The sequence below is a fragment of the Tachyglossus aculeatus genome, chromosome 5 (assembly GCF_015852505.1).
Source record: "Tachyglossus aculeatus isolate mTacAcu1 chromosome 5, mTacAcu1.pri, whole genome shotgun sequence".
Taxonomy (NCBI): Eukaryota; Metazoa; Chordata; class Mammalia; order Monotremata; family Tachyglossidae; genus Tachyglossus; species Tachyglossus aculeatus.
Genome location: NC_052070.1, coordinates 72,593,314 through 72,614,480, shown reverse-complemented (window position 1 = coordinate 72,614,480; position 21,167 = coordinate 72,593,314). Strand labels below are relative to the sequence as shown.

Sequence of the window (21,167 nt, the reverse complement as noted above, 5' to 3'; positions counted from 1 at the left end):
CAGTTGTTCAAGGTTTTGTGGTTTGTTTTTTCATAGTATTTGCTAAGCACTTTCTATGTGTCAGGCACTATGCTTTAAATAGATATTTTGGATACAATATCATTAAGGGAATGTTTCTCCCACGACTTATGTCCGTGTGGACAGAACAATGTGGTACTGGCAAAAATGGTTTGTGTTCCTGATATTCAAAGGGCACCTGCTGTAGCAGAAGTTTTCCGTAGCACAAGATTAATCAGGAATACAAACCCTGCATTATAGGAGAATGGGAGTGTAGGTTTGTTGCCATTTTATTACAGCATATTTAACAATATTATCTTTCTAAGGAGACTTCCACAAACACTCTAAGCAGGTCGTAAATTCCTCCTCCTACCCAAGAAACAAAAAATCTTGATAGACAGTGACATAAACATTTGTTACTCGCTAGGTTCCCCTGCCTCACAAGTGCAAAATAGTAGCTTTATCTCAAACATGAGACACTACAGTTGATGAATACCCTTGACCCAAACTTGCCAAAGTAGGTGTTTTATTAAAAAAAAAAAAGCTGGCTCTGTTAGCGTCTATATGGTGGAAAAACTTGAAAGCATTTTTCTAAAGTACAATCCACCCTCAAAGCAATCATAATCAACGACAACTTCAATGAATAGCTTAACCGGAAAGGAAGACTAAACACTGGCATTTATTGAGTGCTTACTGTGTGCAGGGCACCATGCTACAGGGTTGGGACATGATCCCTGCCCTGGAGCAGTTTACAATTGGGTGGGGGAAGAGATAGACACTAAAATAAATTACAGATAGGAGGAAGCAATAAAGATGTGTACAGAAGGAAATGGGGCAGGGGAGTGGTTTGGTATCCTGTGGAACCACCTGAAATGGCAGTGGGGGAAATACAATCCACTTATACACTTTAATAACAGGCTAAAAGTCAAGCGATGCTAAATGGGCTTTACTTAGGCCCATACTTTGGCTTGTAGTCTAAAGGAATGTTTCACTTCAATTTCTGCAATAAAGTATCGGAATAGAACGACGGCACAGAAACGTCCTAGTTGAATTCTTGTTACAGCGAAGGCCACCGATAAGAGGAAAATTTGCAAATTTGCAACCACTACCAGTAAGAACATAAAACTCAGCAGCCAGGGCCAACCCTCGCGGTGTGTGTGAAGGAATTTCAAGAAGCCGAAGTTGAACCTTTTTCCCTCCGCGTGGAAATTGTACGGCGGCAGGGTTCGCAAAAGTTGCTGCTGCTGACACTGCCACATTCAGGCACGGGGCCCTGGAGGGTCTCTTTGCCAGAAAGTGAGTTTCCAATCAATCAATCAATCAATCAATCAATCGTATTTATTGAGCGCTTACTGTGTGCAGAGCACTGTACTAAGCCCTTGGGAAGTACAAGTTGGCAACATATAGACACAGTCCCTACCCAACAGTGGGCTCACAGCCAGCTGCCCCACTTGCTCTCAAACAGCAAGGCCTGAGGCAACTGCCTGCCCTTGCCAGCAGCATCAGGGAACCAAATACTGAAGTGGATTTGGAAATAGAGCAAGAGTTTGAGGAAGATGACGTTACTACCAATCCAAAAAATAAAATGTTGTCTTGGGGTTGTTGTTTTTTTTTTTTTAGCAACTCTCTACAAACTACTCCGCTTGAGAGGTAGTTACGGTCAAAACTACCTCAGAGAAGCAGCGTGGTTCAGTGGAAAGAGCCCGGGCTTGGGAGTCAGAGGTCGTGGGTTCTAATCCCTGCTCCGCCACTTGTCAGCTTGTGACTTTGGGCAAGTCACTTAACTTCTCTCTGCCTCAGTTACCTCATCTGCAAAATGAGGGTGAAGACTGTGAGCTCCACTTGGGATAACCTGATTACCTTGTACCCGCCCCCCCCCGGCACTTAGAACAGTGCTTTGCATATAGTCAGCACTTGACGAATGCCATCATTAATTAATTAATTAATTAAAACTGAACTGGGAAGGAAAACAAAAGATATTCAGAAGGCATTAGCACAGCTTCAATTTTTTCCCCCAAAAGCCACAGGGAAAAATAGTAGTTGTTCTAGTATTTATGAAGCACTTACTGTGTGCAGAGTGCTGTTCTAAAAAGCCCAAAGTATACAGAGTTGGGAATAATGTACAGGAAGATACTTCCTAAGAAATGTAGTTGTACCAGAAGGATTACATTCAGCTGTGTGAGATATGTTTACAACAGGAATGAAATGGCAACTAAAAAGAACATCTGAACGTAATCCCCTCCTTGCCAAATCTAACAGACCCTATTCCACCCTAACCTTCCTTGATCTCTCAGTAGTCTAATATTGTGGGCCACCCCCTTTCTCTTGGAAACACTATCAAGCCTTGATTTCTCTAAAACTGTCTTTTTGATCTGGTTCTCCTCTTACGCCTCTGGCCTCCCTTACTGATTCCTTCTCTGTCTCTCATGGTGGGGAGGTGATGGGGGGGAAGGGGAGAGGAACAAGAGAAATGTGTCCCTCAAGGCTCAGTAGTTGGTCCAACTTACACCAACTTCCTTGGGGAGTTCATCCACTCCCACCTCTTCAAATACCATCTCTACACTGATAATTGCCACATCTACAATGCCAGTCCTGACCTCTTTCCCCTGCAAAATCACATTTCTTCCTTACCTTCAGAATATCTTCTACCTGGTTGTCCCTCTGACACCCCAAACTCAGCATGTCCAAAATGGAACTCATCTTCCCTCCCAAACCCTCTCCACCCCCAGAGTTTATTACTAATAAATATTAATGATTTCCAACTACAACCCAGTAGGCTCACTTTGCTCCTCTAATGCTAATCTACTCACTGTCCCTCGATCTCTTCTATCTCACTGCTGATCCCCCACTAACGTCTTACCTCTGGCCTGGAACTCTCTCCTCATTCATATCTGACAGATGATCACTCTCCCGACCTTAAAAGCCTTATTAAAAACACATCTCCTCCAATAAGCCTTCCCCAACCAAGCCCTTATTTACTCTTCTCCCTCCCCATTCTGCGTCACCCTTATGCTTGGATTTGTACCCTTTATTCACCCCACTCTCAGGACCTCAGCACTTAATATCTATCGGTAACTTATCTTAATGCCTGTCTCTTCCTGTAGACTGTAAGCTCCTTTTGGTCACGTCTACCAACTCTTGTAATATCCCTTCCCAAGGGCTTAGGTCAGTGCTCTGCACACAGAAAACATCCAATAAATACAACTGGTTGATAGTAATGATAGTGGTACATGATACCCTGTGACAAGCACTGTACTAAGCACTGCGGCAAATGCAAGAGAATCAAGTTAGACAAAGGCCCTTTCCCACATGGGGCTAAGTAGGAGAGAGAACAGGCATTTAATCCCCATTTTAAGGATGAGGAAACGGGCGCGTAGGTTAAGTGACTTGCCCATGGTCATGCATCAGGCAAATGGCAATAATAACAATAGAGATATTGGTTAAGTGTTTACTATGTGACGGGCACTGTACTAAGCACTGGGGCAGATACAAGCAAATCAGGTTGGACACAGCCCCTGTCCCTAATAGGGCTCATGGTGTTAATCCTCATTTAACATATGAGGCAACTGAGGCACACTGAAATGAAGTGACTCACCCAAGGTCACACAGCAGACAAGTGGAGGAGTTGGAATTAGTACCCGGGTCCTTCTGACCCCACCACAAACCATCACTGTTGGCACCACCACAAACCAACAACCATGACATTATCCTTGACTCACCTCTCTCTTTCCAACCTGCATAGTCAGTCCAAATCCCAACAGTCCTATTTTCCCATCTCCAGAATTCGCCCCTTCCTCTCCATCCAAAGTGGCACCGTACTCACCCAAACATCTGTCAAACCTCACCTCGACTACTAGCATCAACCTCCTTGCTGATCTTCCTGTATCCAGCCTTTCCTTCTCCAGTCCATAATTCACACTGTTGCCAGCATCATTTTTCTGAAACATTGTTCTCACTACTCTTCAAAAATTCCCAACCACCTCCTAACTATATCGGCTTTAAGGCATTCACTACTTATCCTCATTTCTTAGCCCACTACGAGCCAGGCTGTACACTTTTTTTATGGTATTTATTAAGCACTTCGTATGTGCCGAGCACTGTTCTAAGCCCTGGGGGAGATACAAGATTATCAGGTTGTCCCATGTGGGGTTCACAGTCTTCATCCCCATTTTACAGACAGGGTAACTGAGGCCCAGAGAAGTGAAATGACTTGCCCAAAGTCACACAGCTGACAAGTGGCCGAGTCGGCATTAGAACCCATGACCTCTGACTCTCAAGCCCGGGCTCTTGCCACGGAGCTACACACTTCACTCCTCTAATAACCGGCCTACTCAACATGCCTCTCTCACCTCTCGACATCATCCTCTTTCTCGTGGCTTTCCTACTGCGAGAGATTGTACCAACAAGGAAGTGGTTGGATGGAGAGGAAAGGGTGGATCTTGGTGATGTGGGGGTGAGACCGGCAAGTTTTGGTGATGGATTTGATGTGTGGGGTGAATGAGAGAGTGGAGTTTCTGTTTTCCAAGTAGCAGAGGGGATGAGGAATGGGAAATGGAATTTTCAGTGGTAATTTTAGTCCCTCTAACTTATAAAGCATTGTACTACATTTGGGAGACTAATAATAGTAATAGTGTATTAAGCGCTTACTATGGGCCAGGCACTGAGTACAATCAAGGGCCGATCTTGGTGATGTTGTGAACGTGAGACCGGCAGGCTCTGATGACGGACTGGGCACGTGGGGCGAATGAGAGAGCAGAGTCAAGGATGACACCAAGGTTGAGGGCTTGTGAGATGGGAAGAAAGGTTGTGTCGTCCACAGCGATGGGAAAGTCAGGGAGAGGACAGGGTTTGGGAGGGAAGATAAGGTGCTCTGTCTTAGACACGTTGAGTTTTAGGTGGTGGGAGGACATCCAGGTAGCGATGTCCTGAAGGCAGGAGGAGACACGAGCCTGAAGGGAGGGAGAAAGAGCAGGAGCAGAGATGTAGATTTGGGTGTCATCAGCGTAGATAGTTGAAGCCATGGGAGTGAATGAGTTCACCAAGGGAGTGAGTGTAGATAGAGAACAGAAGGGGACCGAGAACTGACCCTTGAGGAACCCCCACAGTAAGGGGATGGAAGGGGGAGGAGGAGCCCACAAAGGAGACTGAGAATTAATGGCCAGAGAGATAAGAGGAGAACCAGGAGAGGATGGAGTCTGTGAAGCCAAGGCTGGATAACGTGTTGAGGAGAAGGGGGTGGTCCACAGTGTCACAGGCAGCTCAGAGATTGAGGAGGATTAGGATGGAGTAGGGACCGTTGGATTTGGCAAGAAGGGGGTCACTGGTGGCCTTTGAGAGGGTGGTTTCAGTGGAGTGGAGGGGACAGAAGCCAGATTGGAGCGGGTCCAGGAGAGAGTTGGAGGAGAGGAATTCAAAGCAGCGAGTGTAGACGACTTGCTCCAGGAGTTTGGAGAGGAAGGGTAGGAGGGAGATGGGGGGATAACTGGAGGGGGCTGTGGGGTTGAGAGGGTTTTTTTAGGATGGGCGAGACACGGGCATGTTTGAAGGCAGGGGGGAAGAAGCCATTGGAGAGTGAGAGTTGAAGATGATAGTTAAGGAGGGGAAGAGGGAAGGGGCGAGAGTTTTTACCCACTTTTGGGTAGGGACCGTCTCTATATATAGTTGCCAACTTGTACTTTCCAAGCGCTTTAGTACGGTGCTCTGCACACAGTAAGCGCTCAATAAATACGATTGAATGAATGAATGAATAAGGTGCGGGGAATGGGGTCCGATGCACATATGGAGGGGGTGGCACTTGAGAGGAGGCAGCTCTCCTATGAAGACACTGCTGGGATATTTGTTAAGCTCTATGTGCCAGCCACTGTACTAAGCACTGGGGTGGATACAAGCAAATTAGGTTGGAAACAGTCCCTGTCCCATGTAGGGTTCAGTCTCAATCCCCATTTTACAGATGAGATAACTGAGGCAGAGAGAAGTAAGGTGACTTGCCCAAGGTCACACAACACAGAAGTGGTAGAGCTGGGATTAAAACCCATATCCTTCTGACTCCCATGCCCCTGCTCTATACACTATAATAATAATAATTATGGTATTTATTAGCGCTTACTATGTGCCAAGCACTGTTCTAAGCGCTGGAGCAGATACAAAGTAATCAGGTTGTCCCACGTGGGGCTCACAGTCTCAATCCTCATTTTACAGATGCCATGCTGCTTTTCTAGGAAATACAAAATCTTGCTCAAATTGCCATTAGGAACCCCAGAACAAGATTTCAAACAATTCCTGTCTACCTACTATGCTATTACTGTCTCTGGGCTGGTAAAATCAAGGGCTTAATATGAACTGGAAAGCCCAGAGTGAAATAAAACTTGTGTACTGTGTTCTTCGATACTTCAAAGGGAGAAAACAACCCCATCTACTTCAGTATGCTTTCTCTGGCAGCAATGCAAGGTTCAAAACAAGATTCAATACCCGCAGTTCTCCTCTAATACCAGGGTTTCATTCTTGGTGTTAGGAAAGAAAATATACATTGCAGTACCCATGCCCTGACTGACATTTCTGACATGCATGTAACATTCTTCCAACATTACATTTGGTGAAGGCAGATATGCACTGTCAAGGAAACTTTTCTAATTACCTAACGGCATTCTATCCATAATTTATAACGAAAATATACATTCTTGATCAGCCTTGGAAGCGTATTTCACTATATTAGGCCAGAACAGCTGGACTGGGGAACAGTTTTCTGCTAATACAAATCTATCTGGACTCAGAATGAAACAGTACTGTAAGCTCTAGACTGTAAGCTCATTGTGGGCAGGGAATGTGTCTGTTTACTCTCCCAAGCGCTTGGTACAGTGCTCTGCACACGGTAAGGGCTCAATAAATACAACTGACTGATTGACTGGAGGGTTACAGTTGTCCACACACGGGCGGTGGTGAACTTGAAATGAGTGTTACCATGCAGATTTTCCTTAATGTGGGGTCCTACAAGAATGCAACCGCACGTTATAAAAGTAGGGGTACATCTGTTAGGCAAAATGATCTTCTGCTCATCATCCCAGTCCCTTAGAGATAAAATTCAGGCAGAGGGCAAAAGAAAACCCATTTTGGATGAATAAAACTGAGCAAGAAATGCAATCCTGATCGGCTAGGATGCTTATTCCAGAAGCAAAATTTTATTTGGCCTTAATGTGCTTCCTTCAGATCTCACAAACAAACTGCACAGCCCATTTTCATAACAGGTAGTTCTTGCTGAAACAATAGGAAGCCCATTCTCTTAATTAATTGGGAATAAGGCTAACAAACAAAAGTTACATTTGGATCTTTTGATCACAACCAAAGCTCGATTCCTCCCAATTTTCTGAACAAGCTTCAGCTTGGTTAACCAAGACTCAAATAATTGACTCTACTATCTGTCCCTCACTTTATACTGAGAGGGCATTGTAGAAAAAAAAGAAAGATGGTGTTTTTGAAAAATGAACCTAGTTTTACATAGTACATGTTGAGATTAGGTTCTGGACCAATGAAGGGGATGCGTAATTAAGAACTGCTTAGTGCAGTGCTCTGCACACAGTAAGCGCTCAATAAATATGATTGAATGAATGAATGTACTGCTGAAACATAGTAGTGGAAGACTAACATGGTTATCACCATATTTAAAGATTCAGTTGTGTTATCAACGTGGGTTAGTTTATGAATTGTTTCCAAGTCCTAATTAAAAACAAAAACCAAAACAATAAATCAGTAAATAAAGACGGCATTTACAGCAAGGAAAACTCAAGAATGAACACGCAATGATACCATAATTTAGTGACAAAAGGCACCCATTCACAAACATTCTCTCCAAAAGACAGGAAAAACTGTGCTTCAGCTTTGAACAGTGGGACTTGAAGCTGATGCCCATTCTAGAAAAAAAAATATTCTAGTGCCGAGTGACTTCTAGTCTTCACTACTAACACGAAGCTGGAAAATAGGAAGCTGCTTGGCTCCCCACAGTTCTAAGGCCAGTCTGGTTCAATCCATCAATCAATCAATCGTATTTATTGAGCGCTTACTGTGTGCAGAGCACTGTACTAAGCGCTTGGGAAGTCCAAGTTGATGCTATCTGAAACTTCTGGACCTTGAAGGAGCCTGGTTCAGAACCCTTTTCCAGGGCCTTTAAGTGATGTGCAAATGAGCAGGAGGTCTGCCAAACCTCAGGGGCCACGCCAGTCAACAAATTAATGCTCTTCAACCCCTGGTCAATGAGCCTGGCCAGTTCTGAAACCTTAGGGCCTAAAAGAGGCATTCTCCGCCGCACCAGCAAATGGTTTTACGGAGTCCCCAATGGCCCCGAAAGTCTGACTGTTACCAGTCCAGTTCCAAGGCCGGGGGCAGAGGTCGGGGGAAAGGAGCAGCCATTAAATAATATTTGCTTCTAACGTCTACTCTCCCAAGCGCTTCATAAGAGTGCTCTGCAAATAGTAAATGCTCAATAAATACCACTGCTGATCGGGTTCTAATCCTGCCTCTGCCAAAGAATAATAACAATAATGATAATAATAATAGTCACAGTACTTGTTAGGTGCTTACTATCTGCCAGGCACAGTTCTAAGTGCTGGAGTAGATACAAGCCAATCAGGTTTGAGACAGTCCGAATCCCCATTTTACAGGTGAGGTTAATTAAGGCACAGCAAAGTGAAGTGACTTGCCCAAGGTCACAGAACAAACAAGTGGCAGAATGGGAATAAGAACCCAGGTCCTTCTGCCTCCCGGGCCTGTGCTCTATTCACTAAGCCAGGCTGCTTCCCTTCTCCCTTACTATTTGCCTGATATGTGACCTAACCTAAGTCACTTTAGCTTCTCTGTGCCTCAATTATCACCTCTGTAAAACGGGGATTAAGACTGTGAGCCATATGTGGGGCACGAACTGTGTGCAACCTGACTGTCTTGCATCTACCTCAGCGCATAGTATAATGCTTGGCACACGGTAACTGCTGAACAGATAATATTTAAAAATTTCAGTGAGTCGGATGGAGACATTCCACTAGCTGCAACTGGCTCCCTATGGTACAACTGTCACCAGTAGTCGTTCTCCAAACTGATTCAATTGGAAACACTCCCAGTGGCTGCAGACTCCAATCAGATGGAAGAAAGACTGTTTTTATCGCATGTGCTTGCTGGGTTGCCATGGAGAAGTTCCGTTTTCTGATCCATATTTGCCCACTAGCTCGACAGAATTCCATTACACACGAAGAAATACCTCGGCAAGTGATTTCCATCTGAGATATTTTCAGAACAAAATTCAAAGGATCAAGTTGTGGCTTTTCGATTTTCCTGGTAAAAGCTAAATATGAGCCAGAAAACATGCAGTCATTATTCATTAACAGAAGGTGCTACCGCAAACTCAAAATGCAACATTTGAAATAACATAGTTGGAATAACCAGGAGACAATCCCAAGATCATACTTCAAAAATCAAATAGACTATGTGTCTGCTTCCTTTCCCCACTCTTTTTTTAAAATGGTATCTGTGAAGCACTTTGTGTGGAGCACTGCTCTAAGCACTGGAGTAAATATATGTTAAGCAGGTCGGGGACGCCATTCCTGTCCCACACGGTGCTCACAATTTAAAATAATAATAATAATAATGGCATTTATTAAGCGCTTACTATGTGCAAAGCACTGTTCTAAGTGCTGGCAGGATACAAGGTGATGAGGTTGTCCCACGTGGGGCTCACAGTTTTCAGTCCCATTTTACAGATGAGGGAACTGAGGCCCAGAGAAGTTAAGTGACTTGCCCAAAGTCACACAGCTGACAAGTGGGGGAGCCGGGATTTGAACCCATGACCTCTGACTCCAAAGCCCGGGCTCTTTCCCACTGAGCCACGCTGCTTCTCTAAAGAAGAAGGAGAACAAATAGTTAATCCTCGTTCTGCAGGTGAGGCAACTGAGGCACTGAGAAGCTAATTGACTTGCCCAAGGTCACAGAGCAGGCAATCGGCTTAGCTGGAATTAGAACCCAGGTCCTCTGACTCTCGAGCCCATGCTCTTTCCACTATGCCATACAGCTATTCCGTAAGCCACGCTGCTTTTCTTAAATTCTCCCATCTATTCCTGAGGTTTGGCAAATTGCAAGGGGCAACAGCTCTGATTTTCAGGGATTAAAATACTACCTATCTCCCTTATGATATTAAGTCTACTGTTCAATAAAAATACTTCAGCCAGTTACTCGGGCTGGACTTTGCTAGAAGTGGAGAGCACCATAAGGACAGAAGAACAGTGCTTTGCACATAGTAAGCGCTTAACAAATGCCATCATTATATTATACGGCAATAATTGCTTTTGCATGAAAATTTGCACAGCCCGTTAAAGGCCCGCACAGGATGCAACTCTGCACCACAGCTTAGCCTGCCCTGGTTGAGTGAAACCCCTGACTTGAGGCGTCCAGTATCGGGCCCCTACTATGCCAAAAAGAAAGTAGGCATGGACACAATCCAAGATTGGCCCCACACCTTGCCTCTGGACGGCAGTTTCACAAATTCACTCTGTTTTCCTCTAGACTGTAAGTCTGTTACGGGCAGGTTCGTTCCTGCTGATTCTGTTGCACTGCATTTTCAGCTCTGCACATACGAAGAGCTCTATAGATACCACTGATTGATTGATTCATGGGTACGCAAATGTCCCGGTGAGCTTCTGGGATTTGTAATTAATAATAATTGTGGCATTCATTAAGCAATTAATACTCCCTAAACGCTGGGGTAGATACAAGATAATCAGGTCCCACACGGGGCTCACAGCCTGAGGAGGGACAACATACAATGAAACCCCATTTTGCAGATGAGGTAACTGAGGCAAAGAGATGTGATTTGCCCAAGGTCACACAGCAGGTACGTGGCAAAGCCAGAATTAGAACCCAGGTCCTCTGATTTTCAGTCTTCCACTGGAAGGTTTCCAGTCTTCCACTAGACCATACTGCTTCTCAGGGATCAGAGTGCTTCTTAGCAAACAGGTGGAACAACTGTGCAAGTGTGGAATTAGAGGTGCTGAACTGACTTGAGTGGTTGTTAAATCAATCAATGGTATGTACTGAGCACCTACTTTGGGCAAGGCACCGTACTAAGCATTTGAGAAAGTACAATGCAACAGAGTTGGCAGACGTGATTCCTGCCCACAAGGACCTTGCAAGATGCCTACTGTCAGTCAGTCAATAGTATTTATTGAGTGCTTACTATGTGCAGATGTACTAAACGCTTGGGAGAGTATGATAAAAACAAGATAAGGAACTCGAAATACATTTTAAAGTAATATTTTTCTAGCCAAGAAAAATGCAGCACATGCAGACTGGCCAAAGAACACCAGAACACCAGAAACATTACCAAATTCAATCAATCAATCAATCATATTTATTGAGCGCTTACTGTGTGCAGTGAAAGAGAAAAAAGTACAAAGGAACTTGTAACTGGAAGACCACAATTTCTTATCTGCAAGTTTAGCATTGCAGACTCTCATATAATTTTCACGGTTCTAATATTATTTAATTCCCAAAGGTGATTTGTATTTTCATCTTCCTGAAAAAATGTAAGTATAACAGCCTAGTTCAATAATCTCTACCTTTTTTTCCCTTTGAGTGGTATTTAAGTACTTATTATGTGCCATGCTCTGTACCAAGCACTGAGGTAGACAGAAAGTAATCACAGTCTTAATCTCATTTTATAGATGAGGAAACTGAGGCACAAAGAAACTAAGTGATTCGCCCAAAGTCACACAGCAGACGAGTGGCGGGGTCAAGATTAGAACTCAGGTCCTGGACTGGCAGGCCCGTGCCCTTTCCACTATGCCACCGTTTCTCGACAGGATAAAAGGAACAGTTCAAGTGGAGGTGGACGATGCTGCTGGGGTGGTTTTAAAAGCAGAGCAATAGAACTACTTGCTAACATGGCAATTCCATCCTTAAATCATTCCTCCCCTACACTCCTGGAGATGGGACCAAAACACCCATTCATCCTACCTACCCTAGGACTGAAATATCTATAAACTGGACATCATTTACACGCCATACCAAAATACTAAAAGACTGACTTTCAAAAAGAATTTTAATCTTTACCCAAATAAGAAAACAGACTGAGCTGTTGTCCTCTAAATTCTGATTGTCCCCTATTTTCCATTTACTTTTTCAATGGAGATTTTCCACGGGCTTCAAAAGTGCGCCAAAAAAATAATCATCCAAGATTTATCAACTGAAAATAAATCATCCGAGATTTATCAACCGAAAACTCCAAGCAGGGTGGTGACTGGAAATGAACATTTATCTACTTTTAGCAAACGGTGAAAGACATAACAAAAGAATGGTGCAAACCAAAGAGGCCAGTCAACTTCCGGCAGAAATATTAAACCCCGCTAGAGCACTGAATGACTAGTACTTTAAGATGAATTTTGCAAATTGCTGAGTGGGAAGTTAAACCTCTTTTCCAAATATGTTTTCAGGGGTGGGATATAACAAAAAAAGCTTAATTTCATCAGGGGTGGGATATAACAAAAAAAGCTTAATTTCATCTGGGCACCTTCTCTGAAAAGCGATGAGGGAGAGATGGCAGAAAAATGTCTCAGCGAACAAGAATTTCAACATTCCCAAAACTCGGATTCTAATTAGTGTTGTTAAGTTTCACCAAAATGTGATACTCTGGGAAATAACTACATCTTCCTCTTTCCTGTGAGGCAGTTCGGCAGAAAAGAAAAATCTTAGGCCATGCCTGCCAGGAAAACAAACCAGATTGCCAAAAGGTTAGTGTGTCATCCAGAAGGCACCCAAATATCATCATCAATCGTATTTACTGAGCGCTTACTGTGTGCAGAGCACTGTACTAAGCGCTTGGGAAGTATAAGTTGGCAACATATAGAGACAGTCCCTACCCAACAGTGGGCTCACAGTCTAAAAGATGCACCAGAAGGATTTGCCGTGACAGAGGCGTGCTCAAGCTTGTGCTAATCAAACAAGGCAATCTTTTGAACGGGAAGTTGCATTCTTCTGGCGATTTTGACACCTGTCTACATGTTTTGTTTTGTTGTCTGTCTTCCCCTTCTAGACTGTGAGCCCGCTGCTGGGTAGGGCCCGTCTCTCTATGTTGCCGACTTGTACTTCCCAAGCGCTTAGTACAGTGCTCTGCACACAGTAAGTGCTCAATAAATACAATTAAATGAATGAACAACAAAATTTCTGAAATATGTTTAGATGAGTCTTTGAAATGCCTTAGAAAAGCAGAATCCACATACAAAAGTCGCTCTATGGACAAGAAATCTATCAATGTAATATTTCAATCCTATACTGGCAAGTTTTTTTTTAATTTCAGCTTTTGAAAATGTTTTTTTAAACTGATTTAAGGGGTTAAAATGATTCTTTTCAATACTTGTTGCAAGTTGCTATTTAAATCAACATATTGTTCCATAAAAGGCTATTTTATACCAATGCAGCCCTAATGTTTATCAGAGAGAAGACTGGCACCACAGCTAACAGCTTACCGTTCCATCAGCTTCTCTTTATCCCAGTTGAAATGGCTAAGGAGTATTCTTGTGATCGTTGCTGGATTCTAGAGAGGGGAGGAAAAAAAGAATAAGGTCACTGAACAAATGAATCCATTATTAGTACGCTCCTAAGCTGAACCTGGTGATTAGAAAAATCCATATTATGAAACATCTCAAAATACTTAAGTCTTGGATGAAAGCTGAAGAATCAGCAGAAAGGTGATTAACTGGGACGCAGGCTAGTTGAGAAAATCAGAACCTTCGATAACTGAATTTCATTCATTCATTCATTCAATCGTATTTACTGAGCACTTACTGTGTGCAGAGCACTGTACTAAGCGCTTGGGAAGTACATGTTGGCAACATATAGAGACGGTCCCTACCCAACAACGGGCTCACAGTCTAGAAGAGGGAGACAGACAACGAAACAAAACATGTGGACAGGTGTCAAGTCACCAAAGCTAAATGCACATCATTAACAAAATAAATAGAATAGTAAATATGTACAAGTAAAATAAATAGAGCAATAAATCTGTATAAACATAAATACATGTGCTGTGGGGAGGGGAAGGAGGTAGGGCCGGGGGGATGGGGAGGAGGAGAGGAAAAAGGGGGCTCAGTCTGGGAAGGCCTCCTGGAGGAGGTGAGCTCTCAGTAGGGCTTTGAAGGGAGGAAGAGAGCTAGTTCGGTGGATGTGTGGAGGGAGGCCATTCCAGGCCAGGGGGAGAACGTGGGCCGGGGGTCGACGGCGGGACAGGCGAGAACGAGGTACAGTGAGGAGGTTAGAGACAGAGGAGTGGAGGGTGCGGGCTGGGCTGGAGAAGGAGAGAAGGGAGGTGAGGTAGGAGGGGGACAATGAAATGTGGGTCTTGTTCACATATTTGAATGCTTAAGAGAAATGAAAAGTGCAAGCTGGGGTATAATGGGAGAGAAGAGGGAATAAATAAAAGGAAGAGTTGATGGAGGGCCTTAAAGTCAATGATCAGGAATTTCTGCTTAACGGAGAGAGGTATGGGCATAGCCATTAAGGGTTTTAAAGAGTGGCGCGGTGAGTGCAGAATAACGTTTTATAATATTGTGCTGGCAACAACAGCGTGAAGAGGCTGCACAGGGTGACTGGTATGGGGGATGATACAGTAGCCCAGGCAGGATATGACAGTGTCGGACCCAAGGTGCCACCATTTGGATGGCGGGAAATGGGTGGATCCAGGAAGTGTCATGGAGGAAAAAACTGATTTAAATGAGACTAAATGTGGGAAGTCCAGGTTAATCATCATCATCATCAATCGTATTTATTGAGCGCTTACTGTGTGCACAGCACTGTACTAAGCGCTTGGGAAGTACAAGTTGGCAACATATAGAGACGGTCTACCCAACAGTGGGCTCACAGTCTAAAAGGGGGAAACAGAGAACAAAACCAAACATACGAACAATAGCAAGGCTGCAGGCTTCAAAGAGAGGAAGGGTGGTAGTGGTAACTATGATGGATGGGCAACTTAGGTAGAGGAGAGGACTTGAGGGGGAAGTTGAAGAGCTCAGTTTTAGACCTATCAAGCTCAAAGTGCTGTTGGAACATCCATAGAGTTGCAGAGACAAGAGCAAACGAGACACTACCGAGAAGATGAAAGGGTGGGTCTAATGTAACGGATTTGGGAGTCACCCTCAGAGAGGTGGTAGTTGAATAAGCTACCCAAGGGAGTTAGTGCAAAGAGTGAAGTGGAAAGTGGATAGAACAGAAGGGGACCAAGAGAATCAACGTGGCCAAGTGGAGAGAATAAAGGTCTGCTGCTCTACCGAGTGCTTGCTGTGTGACCTTGGGCAAGTCACTTAACTTCCTCGTGCCTCAGTTTCCTCAACTGTAAAATGGGGATACCTGCTCTCCCTCTTACTTAGTATGTGAGCCCCATGCAGAACAGGGAATGTGTCTGACATAATGTACTTGTACCTATCCCGGTGCTTAGAACAGGGTATGATACACAAGTGCTTAACAAATACCACAAGAAAAAAAAGAGTCCTGAGGGACACCCAGAGCAACACCCAGAGCTACAGGAGCGAGACGGAAGAGGAGCGAGTAAAAGTGACAGAGAAGCAGCCAAGAACCAAGGTCAGATAAGGCTTCTATGGACAAGAAGGGCACCTAGAGGGCCAAGAGGTCAAGGAGGATTAGAATAGAGATCATTAGATTTGGCAAGGAGGAAATCTTTGGTTACCTTGGAGACTGTGATCTCACGTAGTGAAACCAGTGTTTGAACTGTGCTTTTTAATATAGCCAAGTATAGATTCGGGTTTCTTGACCAGCAACTCACCAAACAATTCTGCCTCCGAATGGAGGCATCTGGGAGTGAAAGTCAATTAATTTTCTATATTGACCACATAGCCAAACCAATATCATTTTGACTGATTTTAAAAAAATGTTTTGGAAACCTCAAAGTGGGCGAGTGCCTGTCGGAGAAAGCCAAATTTGATGAATTGAAAGCCTGTTGATCTGAACCAGGCTCTGCTCCACAGATTTCACAGAACAAGCTTTAGTAGGGTGAAGCGAGGTCTGCAGGCTAGAGTGCCAAATAAAACCCCAAATCATCAATCGTATTTATTGAGCGCTTACTGTGTGCAGAGCACTGTACTAAGCGCTTGGGAAGTACAAGTTGGCAACATATAGAGACAGTTCCTGCCCAACAGTGGGCTCACAGTCTAAAAATGACAGAGTAAGATGGACCTTCCTGGACAAGACATATCCTGACTCATTGGCTCCAGTCAGCAGAGGGGCTGGAAATGATCTAGTTCTCAGGGATGAGATCAGGTGCTCACCTTTCCTAGCACTTAGAACAGTGCTCTGGATACAGGAGGTGTTCAATAAATACGATTGAATGAATGAGTCACATGGGGAATGTCTACTAGGCCTCACTTTCAGCAGATTCAATGAGCCTAAGTGCTCATTTTATATCAACATTTGCCAGCAGTAATCAAGCCCAGACCCATTTGTAGTTTTATCTGGGTCCCATCAAAGTATGGATTGGCTCAGTACCACAGTATGGAGCTGGAGCTAGGGCAGACCCTCAATTTCTTATCCATTCTGGGCTGCCTACCTTGGTTTGGGCTCTAGGCCTGAACCTCAGTCTGCCTTGGAGAAAGGAAGCCTGAAAAACCTTCCCTATCTGCCTCTTCAGAGCTCCAAGGGTTGTCCCAGGCTCTCCAGCTGTTGACACCATTAACTGAATGGGATAGATCTTTAATGACCAGGAAGAATGACGTAAAGGAAGTCGCTGGAAACTGGAAACCTGAAACCAATGAGCCAGTATAAATTACAGGGAATCCGGAGCACTTGGCCTGGCCGAGAGACACAATGGGGGCCTTGGGTCTAGAGTTATTATACCCAAGATCATTTAAGATTCAGGTGAGAAGTAAAGGCTCAAATTAGAGGGAAGTGAATACACGTTCATCTTGTGTGCAGAAAGAGTATTATTTGGGTATTCATTGATTTCTATAGTCTAACGTAGGCTGGAATAGGTTGCATTCTCTAAATGCGGAGCCCAGCATCATTATTTCTCCATCCTTGTTGAATCCCATGCCCACTGCCCACGCCAGTTGTTTCGGACATTTAACTCCCTCCTCAATCCCTTGCCCCTAATGACCTGGCCATGTACTATCCTGATAAAAACTGAAACCATGAAGTATGATCTCCCTAAAAATCTTCCCTCCTCCTCTCTGGTCTCTTTGCTCGAGTCCCCCCTTTGGCCTGGTACTCCGTCCCACTTCATAAGTCAAAACTTCATTCTCCCCACCTTTCAAAGCCTTATTAAAAATCACACCCCCTCAAAGAGGTTTTCTCTGACTCAGCCCTCATTTCTCCTACTCCCTCTCTCTCCAGCATCGCCTAGGCACTTGGATCTATACCCTTTGCACACCTGTTATTCACCCCACCCTCAGCCCTGCATGCACATATCCATAATTTATTTTAATATCTGCTTCCCCCTCTTAATTGTAAGCTTCTTATGGGCAGAAAACATGTCTATCACCTCTATTTCGGTACCCTCCCAAGCACTTAGCATGGTGTTCTGCACGCAGTAAGCACTCAATAAATAGTATTAAGGTAACAAACGGCAAGCTGATTGAGCGCTTTAAAAATCAATGGTTAGGAGTTTCTGTTTGATACGGAGATGGGAAGGCAACCACTGGAGACTCTTGAGGAGGGGGAAGATGTGGACTGGACTTTTTTTTAGAAAAATGACCTGGTCATCAGAGTAAAGTAAGGACAGGAGTGGGTAGAGGCAGAAGGCAGGGAGGTCAGCAAGGAGGCCTATGCAGTAGTCAAGGTATGATAGAACAAGCGCTTAGTACAGTGCTCTGCACACAGTAAGCACTCAATAAATATGATTGAATGAATGAATGAATAGTACTTGTTGACTACTTACTGTGTGCCAGGCACTATACTAAGTGCTGGGGTAGATCTACAAAAATCAGGTTGGACACTGTCCCTGTCCCACATGGGGCTTACTGTCTTAAATCCCCATTCTACAGGTAAGTTAACCGAGGCACAGCAGACAAGTGTGTGGGAAGCAGAATGACACAGTGGATAGAAATGGGCCTGAGAGTCAGAAGGTCATGAGTTCTAATCCCACCTTTGCCGCTTGTCTGCTGTGTGACTCTGGGCAAGTCTCTGTGACTCAGTTACTTTTCATTCATTCGTTAGTACTTATGGAGCACTTACTGTGTGCAGAGCACTGTACTAAGCGCTTGGGAAGTACAAATCAGCAACATATAGAGACGGTCCCTACCCAACAACAGGCTCACAGGCACAGTCATCTGTAAAATGGGGATTAAGACTGTGAGCCCTATGTGGGACAGAGACTCTGCCCTCCCTGATTTGCTTCTATCCACCCCAGTGCTTAGTACAGTTTCTGGCTCATAAGAAGTGCTTAACCAATACCATAATTATTATATTATATATAATTATTAGTAGTAGCAGTATTACTAGTAAGTGGCAGAGCCGGAATTAGAACCCAGGTTCTCCTGATTCCCAGGCCCGAGCCCTATCCATCAAGTCTCACTGCTCCTAAATAAAGGGATCAGCATAGTAACACTTTGGATGGAGAGGGAAGAGCAGATTTCAGCCTGTTGTTGGGTAGGGACCGTCCCTATATGTTGCCAACTTGTACTTCCCAAGTGCTTAATATAGTGCTCTGCACACAGGAAGCGCTCAAAACATACGATTGAATGAATGAATGAATTTGAGTGAAGTGTTCGAGCTGGACTGTAGTATGAAATCAGAGTAGGAAGGGGAGAGCTGAATGAGTGCTTGAAAGCCACAGATGCGGAGGTGGATGGGCACCGATTGGCAGTTTGGAAGAAATGGGGAGATGGGAACTGAACTGAAAAGGTCAAAAAGAGCAAGAGCCTGAAAGGTTACTTTCAAGCGGCCGAGTTCAAATAAAGCTGTTTCAGAAAGGGCTTAGTTAATCCCCCAGTCAGGTGCCCATGGCTTTGAGGTGGACAGCTGATGCACCAGATAAGATAGCTGACCGCCCTGATCTCCTGCTTCATTTCACTCATATTTAGGGTTCCAGCCTCGCCAAAATCCTGATGCCTTCTCTTTTCCCTCCTCCAAGTCATCACATCTCCCATTACTATTACTATGGTATTTGTTAAGTACTTACTAGGTGCCAGGCACCGTACTAAGCGCTGGGGGTGGATACAAGCAAATCAGGCTGGACACAGTCCCCGTCCCACAGGAGATCAGTCTCAATCCCCATTTTACAGATGAGGTACTTGAGGTACAGAGAAGTGAAGTGACTTGTCCGAGGTCACACAGCAGACCCTCACGCACCTTTCTCAAAACTACAGCTTCCCCTTTCTCACATCTCCTTCCAAAGCTCCTTTTTCATGGATCCCAAGCTGTGTTTCCCACAGCACCTTAAATGTCTGGGTCCCCCAGAGATTTGCCAATTTAGGTCCAATTATTTTATGCGGCAACCCTAGCTGCTCATATTATGAGGTAAACTCATTTGTTCAACCCAAAGTTTATAAAGGAAGAGCCAGGCATTTTACAGGGTTACAACTACATTTTGTTTAGGTATATACTTAAAATATAAGACATACAAGTGCAAACCTGTACTTTGGCCGTGAATACCTTTCCTGAGCTAGCCATAAAATCTTCAAAAGGATTAAGAATGTGCTAGGCTTTTGGCCTCCTTTAGATTAAACAAAAGCCAAAAGGTGATAGCAGTAGATGAATCACTTTTAAATCGTCTCATAAAAATGCCGGATTGCTATGTCGCTGAAATTCGAAGCATGTTTCTGGTAAGAAAATAGATCTCTTTACACAAATGTACACTGCAATTATTTTTTATCCTCTCGAAATAGGCTTGATTTACAGACAAGCCATGGATGCCTGAATAACTGTGTCCCTGCTGCCAGTCAGGGTTAAAAAAAAAAGGTGGGGGGGGGGCACCTTAATAATAATTTGTCTTTTAAATAATTGTTCTACCTTTACTGCTGCAACCTGCCTGTCCCCTTGCATTACTGAATTCATACTTCTAGAATTACCCATTAAGCACTGTAACAGACAGATGGACAGATCAATGGGCCGCAGAGGCACAGGTCAGACTGACACGCTTAAAAATTTTGTATGTGAGGGAGTGGAATCCAAAAGCTCTGCGCTGACTAGCCAAAAATATAAGTCTGGGACTGTGATGCCCAGCACAGTACTTCTCAAATGCAGCCATGGTGGCTTCGTTCAGATTTCCATGAGGAGGCCAAAGACAGGCCTGAGAGGCAGAGAGACGAAATGTAACAATCAATCAATCAATCGTATTTATTGAGCGCTTACTGTGTGCAGAGCACTGTAAAATGTATGTTAAAATACTATGTATGGTCCTATGGCATCTGCCGATTCTTCATCATTAGCTTAATTTTTACTTGAAAAATACCAAAATGTTCCCGTGGGCAGATACGTGGCCACAGTAAAATTTTCTCTGACAACGACTATCTGGACTTGGGCTGGTTTATCGGACTACTTCATCTTTTTTGATATAGACACAGAAAAGGTTAAGTAGACAATGAGATTCCAATATATGTTAATGGCCTCCACAACGAATGACTGGCTTTTGTCTTTAACCAACTATTATGCAATGGAAATTGCTCCTATTCCACTCAACTGCCATGGAATGCTTCTCATTTCACTGGTGGAAGGGAGTTGTCACTTGTGTCGATCCATGAATAAAAGACGGATCTCGGCATCTTATTCCATATTCCGCTTTCCTTTCAGTCCTTTCCCTTAAATTTACTTTAACAGCCTAATAACTCCTAATCCATTTTCTGGTGGGGCGAATCATCTCCCGATTTTGTACACGGGGAAAACCATCTTCTACAATTCTGTATACAAACTTTTATTTAGAATTCTACTCAAAAATTAAAAAAAAATAACTATCCTGGATCCATCTGGAATCTGACCCCATTTAATCTGGTTTCAAAGTTGGAGTTAAAATAAAACGGAGATCCATAACCACTACACTTTAAAACCCTTAAACTAGTGCTCCAATACCTTCACAAAATTTCAACTTGGGTTTTTGAAACACAAAACACTTTAACATCCTAAAGTTACTTTATCCAAGCAACTCCTTCTTTTTTTTTCCTAACCAAAGAGCTGTATCAATGGAAACAAAATATTATTAT

The 21,167-nt window shown here is 43.9% G+C and overlaps 1 protein-coding gene across 1 annotated transcript in view; it reads right to left on the bottom strand.

Annotated features, from left to right (window-relative positions):
* Positions 1 to 21,167, bottom strand: part of ARIH1 (ariadne RBR E3 ubiquitin protein ligase 1) — a 100,897-nt gene that overhangs the window by 45,507 nt on the left and 34,223 nt on the right. Inside the window, exon 2 of the mRNA XM_038746261.1 lies at positions 13,494 to 13,561. Within this exon, the coding sequence (XP_038602189.1) occupies positions 13,494 to 13,561 (68 nt within the window). The remainder of the gene's footprint in view (positions 1 to 13,493; positions 13,562 to 21,167) is intronic.